This window comes from Sander vitreus, chromosome 2 (assembly GCF_031162955.1).
Source record: "Sander vitreus isolate 19-12246 chromosome 2, sanVit1, whole genome shotgun sequence".
Lineage (NCBI taxonomy): Eukaryota > Metazoa > Chordata > Actinopteri > Perciformes > Percidae > Sander > Sander vitreus.
Genome location: NC_135856.1, coordinates 35,619,506 through 35,629,825, shown reverse-complemented (window position 1 = coordinate 35,629,825; position 10,320 = coordinate 35,619,506). Strand labels below are relative to the sequence as shown.

Genomic DNA, 10,320 nt, shown 5'->3' with positions numbered 1-10,320 from the left:
TAGAGGATAGAGGCTTAGAGGGACCTCAGGTTAGGTTGGCCACTAGTATTGCCTCAGAGAGGATCCTCCAAACAACCAAGACCTTCTATTCATGTACAGTTTTGATTCCTTCCTTATTCTAACTCACCTTCATGTCTGCGGCTCCTTCTCTGGCTCTGACCACTCTCTTCCGGTCAAATCTCCAGGATTAATTGAAGGAGCTAATCATTTCCACACAAATTGGAGGCCATTTTAATAGCTGTTATAGGCTTAGGCTAGACAACGCATTGTTGTCCGAGACCTGTGAGGTTGCCTTTTTTTTTTTTTTTTTAAATCTATTTATTTATTTGTTTATTTACTTTTTATTTAAACCTGCAGACTCCTCAAGATGAAGGACCGACTGGCGCAGCTGAAGGAGGTAACGTTAGGCAGAATTAGTTTGTTTAGTTATTTGTCATATTTACCCTGTGGAGCACCTGTTGCTAGCAGACCCCCACCCTCCCCGCCCCCCTTACTTCCCTTTCTTTTGAAACAGCTTTTTGCTAAATTGAGCCTTATTCTTTTCTATTTGTAGTTGCTGCTTACTGGCGTGTCAGTAAGAATTGCTGATTTGCTTTGTTTTCTTCCTTTGCTGGCTGGTCACATGTGACAACTTGCCCCAAAGTCATTGAGACAACTTGCCCCAAACTGACATGTGTGCTAATGTTGGCTTAATCTCAAAATTAGCTCAATATAGCACGGCTAAAGTATCAAAAGACCCGTTATTGTCTCCTCTATTTTGTGCAAAATAATTATTTTTAACATTCATTCCTAACATCCTAACAATCCTTAAGTTCAGTATTGACGCCACCTATTATTTAATGTGTGTGTGTGTGTGTGTGTGTCTGTGTGTGTGTGTGTGTGTGTGTGTGTGTGTGTGTGTGTGTGTGTGTGTGTGTGTGTGTGTGTGTGTGTGTGTGTGTGTGTGTGTGTGTGTGTGTGTGTGTGTGTGTGTGTGTGTGTGTGTGTATGTGTGCGTGCATGTGTGCGCGTGCGTGTGTTTTTACAGAAGAGTGATGGTGGAGGCGATGACATTGAGGTTCCTGTGGAAAATGAGGGTTTTATGGATGATTTCTTTACTCAGGTATTGTATTTCGTCAGTCTGTCTGTCTATTCCTCACATTTGTAAAATGTAATGTATAATGTATTTCTTGCTTACTGGTGTGTGTGTGTGTGTGTGTGTGTGTGTGTGTGTGTCTGTGTTTGTGTGTCTTTCAGATTGAAGATATCCGTGTCAGCATTGACAAGATAGACGAGAGCGTAACAGAAATCAAAAAACTCTACTCCACCATCTTGTCGGCCCCCACATCTGACCAGAGTAACAAACACACACATATTCTTCTTCAGGTCTGTTACTTTCCATTACTTCTTTCTGTTTGTAATTTCCCTCTGCTCTCTCTCTCTCTCTCTCTCTCTCTCTCTCTCTCTCTCTCTCTCTTTCAGAAACACAAGATGATGTTGAAGCCCTCACCAATGAGATCAAGAAATCAGCCAATAACGCAAGAAACAAACTTAAGAGTCAGTATTTGTTCTTTTTACTTTCTTTATCGGCACACTTTTTGTTTGTTAGTTAGTTTGTTTTATCTTTGACAGAAAGTAGTTCCCAATGAAAACAGCATAAAGTTGTTATAAACAATAGATGAGTGGAACAGTCCAGGAAATGTCACTCAACTCCATCATATTGTGGTGGTGGAAGCAGAGGTTTTTAATTCAATTCAATTAAATTTTATTAATAGTGTCAAATCATAACAGAAGTTATCTCAGGACAACACATTCTCACTCCCATCGCGTAAAATACGGACGCTTGGTCAAGTCTCCTTTAGTGTCAGATCTAAACGCGCTTTATTTAAAAGCGTCACTTTTGACGCAGTTAGGGACAGTTGGGTTTAGGAAAAGAAGAACGGGACAGTTGAGTTTAGGAAAGAAGAACGGGACTGTTGGGTTCAGGAAAAGAAGAACGGGACAGTTGGGTTTAGGAAACGTGACACGCGGGACATGAACCCCGGTCTCCTGGGTGAAAGTCCTGTGTTGTAATGCTACGTCATCTTCAAGCGCCGTGTAGCTGCTGCTCTCCCCGATGCGTTCTACACACACGCTGAAGGGCGCTTTTTGCGTCGTGTCTGACGCTGACAGCCACTGCCCAAGCGTCTGTATTTTACAAGTTTGGAGTGAGAACGGGTTGCTTAGGACACTTTACAGATAGAGTAGGTCTAGACCACAATATAATTTACAGCAATTCCCCCCAAGAGCAAAAATGTTGGTGCGACAGAAGCGAGGTAAAACTTCCTTTTAACCTCAGACAGACCCTGACTCTCGGTGGGTGGCCATCTGCCGCTTCCGGTTGGGACACAGAGACACTGATACAGATGTATGATTTCATAATAATTATAGCAGATAGCATGATGCGCAGTGGCAATTATATTAGGGCTGCACAATTAATTGCAATTTATCGAAATAGCAATATGGACTAGTGCAATATCCAAATCGCAGGTGGGATGGGGGGCGCAATATTTGTTAAATATCAAATGCATCATCATCAAATATCAAACCATTTTGAATGAAGTACTGTGATGCTGCAGAGACGTCCCAGCCTACAAATCCTATCCTACAGTCTTTTTTTGGTACAGATCCTCGCAACAATTACACTAATAATAATTCTATTTTTTAAATCTTTATATTTTTCAATAAAAATAAGAATAATGGTACAAAAATTATCATTATCCAATATCGTGAATCATATTGCATTCGCAATATCAGTCAAAAATAATCACAATTAGATATTTTCCTCATATCATGCAGCCCTAAATTATAGTAACAATGGTGAATGCTTAAAAGGGTGATAGAATGATTATATAGGGTATTTCACACTGTTCCTTAAGGTCTCCTAATAGGGTATGTAACATTGGTTGGGCTGAAAATGGCCCAGGTGCTATTCTATGGATCTGTGAATACCCTGTGAATATGGCCCTATTTGGAACGACAGCTCTTCTTTCAAATATGGTATGCTCATGAATATTTAGATGAGCTGTGCGCTGATTGGTTGAGCGAAGCACATACACATACATTGGAGACGAGACAGCAGGTCTCATATTTCAGACACTGCAATTTGACACAGTCATACAAAATTTGCAATTAGCCATCAATTTTAGTAAAACGGCCCATATTTGAGCTCTACATAGTTGATTTCTCGCATAAAAAAGTCTCAGAAGTGAATTTAGTGATGAAATAGCAGACGAACAATGTATAAAATTTCTGAGATCTGCGCGACCTATTCAAAAGACTAACTGACCTCAGATCAGTCAGTGGCCTATGTAAATTTTGGGGCGTTACAAAGATAGAAGGTAGAGCCAAATAAGGTAGGAGTTGAGGAGTTGACGTCAACTTTTAGCTTGGTTGAGATTCGCCCGTTTTCAGCAGCAGTTTCAAATTGTGAGATTTGCATAGGAAAGAAGTGTCAATGGGACTTTGAGGTTCTTTGTATGCCTAGTTTACCCACCGAACTGTTGTAATTCAACTATGACAAGGTAAACTCAGTTTTGCATTCTATCACCCCCTTTAACATGTCTTATATAAGTAGCATTTTGATACTGCATTGTGAGTGTAAATGTCTACCTCTGCTCCCTGTAGAAGTCATTCATTTTCAATTTTCAATTTCATGCCTGACTAGATAATAGTTTACTGATACTAGTATAGTCCATAAATGTTTCTGTTGTGTCTCATCTTGTGTTACTTTTGAAGCCATATCTTCAATATCTGTGGACAGTGTCTTTCACTTTTGTCTGTGTGTGCATCAGGTATTGAGCGCCAGCTTGAGTCCAACACAGATGAGAGGACCTCAGCCGACCTCAGGATACGCAAATCACAGGTCAGATAATATTAGATAACAACATTAAATGACGTTTACTTGACCTTCTACAGTAAATAGAACTGGGGCCCAAAGTTAAAAAGGGGTTTGAGTTTGCACATTTCTTGAGCAGGTGGCAGTTTTCAGCCCTTCTCCCTTGTTAGAATGCTGAGAAGCACCTGCAGCAATACCTGAAAACTGCTTTATTACTGTTTCTTTTCTCTCTGTGAATAAAAGTCGTTTTTTGAGTACTTGCTATCTTTGGTTGTGTGTAAAAATTTAAGAAACTAAAAAAGAGTTTAGGAAATGTTAAGAATGACCTAAACAAGTACAAATTGTTTTTGGATTATAATTGTTTCAGTGGAGAGTTTTTTAGTGTTCCATGATGGCTTAAATGTTGTGCAGAGGCTCTTACACCTTGGCATGAATACGAATTTGGGCGGGAACACTAAATACCTTTACAGTGCTTTAAAAAGCCAGAACACAATTTTATCTCTCAACCTCCTTAAACCAAAAACATGTATCTGGTCAAAATTGTTTTCTTATTAATGGAATTCAGGGGAAAAGCCAGTGCACATTATGATATGTGTTATGTGACTGTCATTACACATTTCCTCACCTTTTAAGTTAATTAACAAGGCATTCTCATTATCCTAGCATGCTATTCTGGCCAAGAAGTTTGTAGAGGTGATGACAAAATACAACGAGGCTCAAGTGGACTTCAGAGATAAGAGCAAAGGACGAATCGCCCGACAGCTGGAAATCAGTATGTCATAGTTGATCATTACTAGACCCAAACACAATCTGCAGATTCTTTTATTTATTTTTATTTTTATTTTTATTATTTAATTTTTTTTATTTTTTACAGTTTTCAGCAGTAATGCAGAACGAAATTCTGTGGAATTTAGCAGACAGTTTTTCTGCTAGGGGTGGAGATGTGTTAACATTCTGAGTTTTATTTTAGGTTTTTTTAATTTGTTTAAAATCTGTGGAATTCTGTGTCCGCAGATTTTGTATGGCCCTGATTATAACATGCTACAATCAGACAAATGGATGATAGGTTAGCTTACTTACCGTAAAGTAAACATTGTTAAGGACACATATAGTATTTTGGTGTTGAGTTGCGCAGAAATTTAATAATTTTGGACATGGCGGTAATGGCTTTGTCAATAACTATTTACATTACATTAACACATTTTAGATCTACTCCACCTGTCACAGTCACACAATATAACAAATAGTGTTATGACTCTGTTAAACATGACTTGGTCTTCTGATTACTTTCCTATAAAGCACATTTCATGTTTGTCCATGTCAAGCATAACGGCATTATGTAAACTTGTAACATGTCTATTACCATATGCTTATAATCTCTATTGCAGCTTGTTGTTGTCAGACATAAAGGTTTTATGTCTGCTTTTAACATGATGATGACAGCCACTCACCATCTTCTACAGGTCATAGTTTGGAACAAGAGCATTAACCACATATAGGATGTAGATGCCAGATATAATGAAGCCAATTCTGACTTGTTACAGTCAGGTTTGAATATGACTTTTGTAATTGATGAATCATCGAGACTCAAGTGAGGCTGAAGTTTTGTAATACCACTTACACTGAGATATGTATACTATAACCAAACCTCATGAGGGCCACTTAACATAGTACTGGCAGCAATATGGGTCTACTGATCACTTTTCACATCAGTAATATAAGTAGGGCACAGATGATATGGGTGTTACACAATTTACAGACCCTGTGGAGTTTTTTATGAACTTCAGTCAGGTTGAATCCACTTTAAACAAGCTGTTATCAGTGATTCATTTGATTTTACACAGGCATGTCTCAGGGCACTGGCTGGCAGTTGCTTTAATATGCCATTTTTCCTCTGTCAGTCTGTTTTTACCTTCAGTAATTAATCAGCTGTTAACAGGTATTTATGTAACAATGCAATGTCATGTTGTATAACTGTCCTTTCTGTTCATCACAGCGGGAAAAGCAACGACTGACGAGGAACTGGACGAGATGCTGGAGGGAGGCAACTCGGCTGTCTTCACTGCCGGGGTAAGACTGACAGTGTGTGGATAAATACATGCACTAAAGGGAGAACGTTATTTACATTATCCTATTTAAATTGATCGACAATAAAAACTATAACAGCAAGGGCAGTCATTCTTTTATTTGTTTATGTTGCAGCAAAAAGCTTAGGGCTTCTGTCTTTTACACAATTACATTGACGCTTATGATGACATCATCACGTCACATGACATCCGGTCCAAAACGGGCTGATAACTAGCAGTGGTGACTGAGTATTTTCCCGTTATGGCAGCTGGAGGTCGTTACATGATCCTGTATGAAACCATTTAAAATGATCATTATTTTAAATGATCATACATTATCCTATTGCAGATGAAACTTTCAAAACCCCTTTACAATCTGCTCATAAAAATGAGAACATCTCAAAAACTTAAAATGTACATAGCTCAAATAATATATGGAGTGTTTAGATTTTTTTTTTGTTTCTACATTTAGAAATCTTTTGATCAATACGTTTTGTGTGTTTATTTAGTAAAATTTGATGAAAACACATTTGATTTTTGATGTTTTTATTTATTTATGACACACTTTCAATACTTTTATTATTTATTATTATTAATATGGTTTAATAACTTACATAACCTTATAGCCTAGGTTGTACTGATTTTAGGGATACGAAGAATTTGAAGATACTCCAAGAATAATAAGCAAAAATGCTAATGTAGGCGGAAAGGGTTAATTGATTATTGAAAATAATTGTTAGGTGCAGCCTTAAACACAACTACAAAAAATGCAATTCTATGCACTATTATTGCAGTAAATAGCACTGTAGTAAAGCCCAAAATGTTTAGTTAAGACTGTTACACGGGTAGATTGGTAATGCATTGGTGTTGTTATGTTGGACTGGATAGTGCAACGTGTACATTATACATTATGTGTACATATGGCACTTAATATGCGGTTGAATCAGCAGCTCTCTAACACAGTCTAAACAAAAATGGATGAAAAGCTTATCAACTTTTTGTATTCATTAGACTGTGCAAGTATTGCTTCTATTGATACAACCCCTTGTTGAACTTGATATTTCATTAGATGTTTGAGTGTGTACGTTTTTGCGTCATTGCCACAATTAAATAGTAACTTGTACTCTAATTATCTGACCTTTTATTCATCCTTTGATGTATTCTCGTTCTTTCGCGGACGTCATTTTGTCTGTCTTTGTTTCCCCACACACCCCCTCCCTCCCCAGATCATGGACTCTAAGATCAACCAGCAGGCCCTGAATGAGATCGAGGCTCGTCACAAAGACATTATGAGGCTGGAAAGTAGCATCAAAGAGCTCCATGACATGTTTGTTGATATCGCCATGCTGGTTGAGAATCAGGTACACACACACACACACACACAACAACAACAACTAATGATGGAGATTAATATACGGTTTTGAAACTTCAAAAGTCTGACAAACGTCATTTGAACTAAGATTTCAAGACAACTCGCTTCCTATAATACAACTGGGGATTATTAATAGGCAGTGCTGTGCATAGACATTTTGGGGGGAAGGTGCTCAAGTGAGAAAAAAGGGCACAGCTCTCATAATTATTTATAAAAAAATAAAGTTACATAGAGAAGCACATCTTTTACTTACTTACATATTTGGTCTTGCTAGCTTGAGCTCATCTTCTCCACCAGTGTCAATGTTTACTCTGATCTTTACATTTGAAAACTTGATCTGGCTAGCTAGCATGGGCTAGCAGAGTCGGCAGAGTCTCCTCACAGTCTTGACCATGGGCTTAGCAGATTTTAGTTTCTGCCTGTAGGTCAGGAGAAGATGAACCAGACAGTGATCAGAGAGTCACAAAGCTGCACAGAGAACAGAAGGATAGACGTCCTTTTATAGTACAAGCATTTTGTGAGCAAAAGGAAAATCTGACAAATGTTTATTAGGCTACTCATTAAAGTCTCCTCTACAACATATTAAAAGTCCTCAAAAATCCCAGAGGTTGAAAGTATTGAAAGTCAGTACTAGAACATGTTTCCATGCTTTAACCATATATATATACATATATCTGTATACACACACATATACATATACTAATATATAAACTACCATACACATACATACATGTAAAGAAGATCGTTTTTGTCTCAAAACGCCGCCTAAATATAAAAACATGATAGTGTTGATGGAGCCTAACAGGCCAGAAGTGGAATGTAAACACCAACCAAAATGAACCAGAAAAAATCCTACCATGAATAAAACAGTTCACAGTTTCTAGATGAGGACTGCATATTTTCTTCTACACTGTGATATCAGTACGACAGCCTTCGTTTATATAGACACCTACAAAGTTTCCGGCATGTTCTCACCATGCCAGGTTTCAGTGAAGCACAGGGCAGCTGATCTGCAAAAGTCTGTATTTGCTCCGTTAAGAAGCAGAACCAAAACACATAATTTCACCCAACTATGTAATATACTGTATATTGTTTATTGATAATATAAATTGGAGTAACCACCTTGAATACACAACAATAATAATAATAATGATCCCATAACTGTGTAGGGTTCCAGTGTAACTAACTAGATGAGTCTGTGTTTTAGATGTAGAAAGATTGTATTAACACAGATTTTAAACCTCAGACATCTTTTATAATATCATATTGTTATTAACGCAATAATAAAACACAAATACCAGAAGATTCTGACCAGTCACCATGACCTATAACAGTAAGATCCCAGAGAGTGTGTCACTGCTGTACAAGAAAGTCATGTCTCAGACAAGACAAGTCTTATGTTCTTCCAGCTCAGTCAGTCCTTCAGTACATTATTATACACATATTAAACTGCACACCTATTTGATAAAATGCAGATAAAGGTAAATGCAAGCAGCAGATGTCCACCTACACAACATGACACATGCCCACATACGTTGAAAGACAAAACACAGAAGTTGGAGCACTTTCTTGCTGCTGAAATGCATATACGGTCAATATCACTAACACTTCTTATTGGTCTGTCTTTCTGTGTTCTCTTCTCTCGCATTATGCTGTCTTGTCCTGCCCTCCCCAGGGTGGCATGATTGACAGAATTGAGAGCAACATGGATCAGTCAGTGGGCTTTGTAGAGAGGGCAGTGGCCGACACCAAAAAGGCAGCCAAATTCCAGCAGGAGGCGCGCAGGGTAAGTTGAGACTGATTTAGCAGTAACATGAATGTAATAACCTAATGAAACATTTTAAAAGTTGTAACAATCCCACAAGTGATATATTTTACTGCAGTCTTTTGTTTCCTCTGATTGTTTTTTCATACATAACATAAATGCATTGACTGTAGGGCTGTCCTTGACTAAAGAAACTACTAGATGACTAACACGCATACGATTTTGTTGATTAATTGATTAGTAGATTTAATCAACAGATCTGTAAAACTGTTTCTCCACAGAGAATCGTGCTAAAAGCACATTTTGTGTTTACCAGAGATGTGCTCATCTCGGAAATAAGTCATTCAGCATTACAACATGACTAATCAACTAAAGAAATCTTAGTTGATTTAGACCAAAACAACCAATTAGTCGACTAATCGACTAAGAGGGGGGCAGCCCTAATTTACTGAGTGATGCACATAACATAAACATAACAGTGACAACCATTAACCCATGATCAAGCCAGGAGTTGCATTTACCTATGATAGGTTAGTAGTTGAGACTAGAGAATTACTTCTATGTAGGAGGCCACTTTGAAGGTTTTCATATTGTTGTTTTTTGTAGAATGTACATATTGTATAATTGTAGATATCCAAGCAAGTGTGGAATGAAACTGCCCATATAGTTAATACATTATAGAATAAATGTTATATTTGATATTATATGACTCTAAACAAGAACTGCTCTATTGTATTTATGATTCTAATTTTAGCTAAATGACAAATTCTCAAAAGGAAATGAAACAACTAAGTTTGTTGTATAACCGAAAACAGCGGGAGGAAGATTATCTGAATTGTAGAGGCACATTACTTATGACATTTCAATTTAAAGTCTGCCTTCTACTTCAGAACACACCAGACCATTTTCCAATCCAGTGGAATCTCTTGAGTGACAAAAATAGATGACCCAATCAACAGAATACAGAATATTTATTAGGCTCTGGTTAAGGCTCTGGTGTGACCTGGCCTAGAACCATTTGATTTGTGCTCAGTTTTGAATTAGTCTTGAGTGATTTTAACTCCAGCATTGGGGAATGTAATGTAACATCATCTTCCTTTCTATCTCTGTATCCTTTTCCATCCTGTTCTCCAGAAACAAATGATGATCTTCTGCTGCTGTGTGATTTTGGCCTTGGTACTCGGTTCATTTGTCTACAGCTTCTTCAAATAGAAAACCAGAATGAGGCCACCCCGCAGCTAAGTCCACACAGTACAGGATG

At 37.8% G+C, this 10,320-nt stretch overlaps 1 protein-coding gene across 2 annotated transcripts; it reads left to right on the top strand.

Annotated features, from left to right (window-relative positions):
• The first annotated feature begins 367 nt into the window (after window positions 1-367).
• stx3a (syntaxin 3a) lies at window positions 368-10,271 on the top strand. 2 transcript variants are annotated; one of them, XM_078270338.1, is made up of 10 exons: window positions 368-397; window positions 1,028-1,102; window positions 1,237-1,336; window positions 1,462-1,536; window positions 3,813-3,883; window positions 4,520-4,628; window positions 5,853-5,926; window positions 7,149-7,283; window positions 8,970-9,080; window positions 10,194-10,271. In XM_078270338.1, exons 1-10 carry the CDS (start codon window positions 368-370, stop codon window positions 10,269-10,271), a joined length of 858 nt encoding a protein of 285 aa, XP_078126464.1. The 2 variants fall into 2 exon arrangements, with proteins under 2 accessions (XP_078126464.1, XP_078126473.1); XM_078270347.1 differs by lacking the exon at window positions 10,194-10,271 and having other exon boundaries at window positions 368-416; window positions 1,044-1,102; window positions 8,970-9,089.
• Window positions 10,272-10,320: the final 49 nt, after the last annotated feature.

What these genes read in the sequence shown, in the direction of transcription:
- stx3a (XM_078270338.1), top strand. Translation starts at nt 368, where the DNA reads ATGAAGGACCGACTGGCGCAGCTGAAGGAG. An exon ending in GACTGGCGCAGCTGAAGGAG is followed by an intron (nt 398 to 1,027) that starts GTAACGTTAGGC and finishes GTGTTTTTACAG; the next exon opens with AAGAGTGATGGTGGAGGCGA. An exon ending in TGGATGATTTCTTTACTCAG is followed by an intron (nt 1,103 to 1,236) that starts GTATTGTATTTC and finishes TGTGTCTTTCAG; the next exon opens with ATTGAAGATATCCGTGTCAG.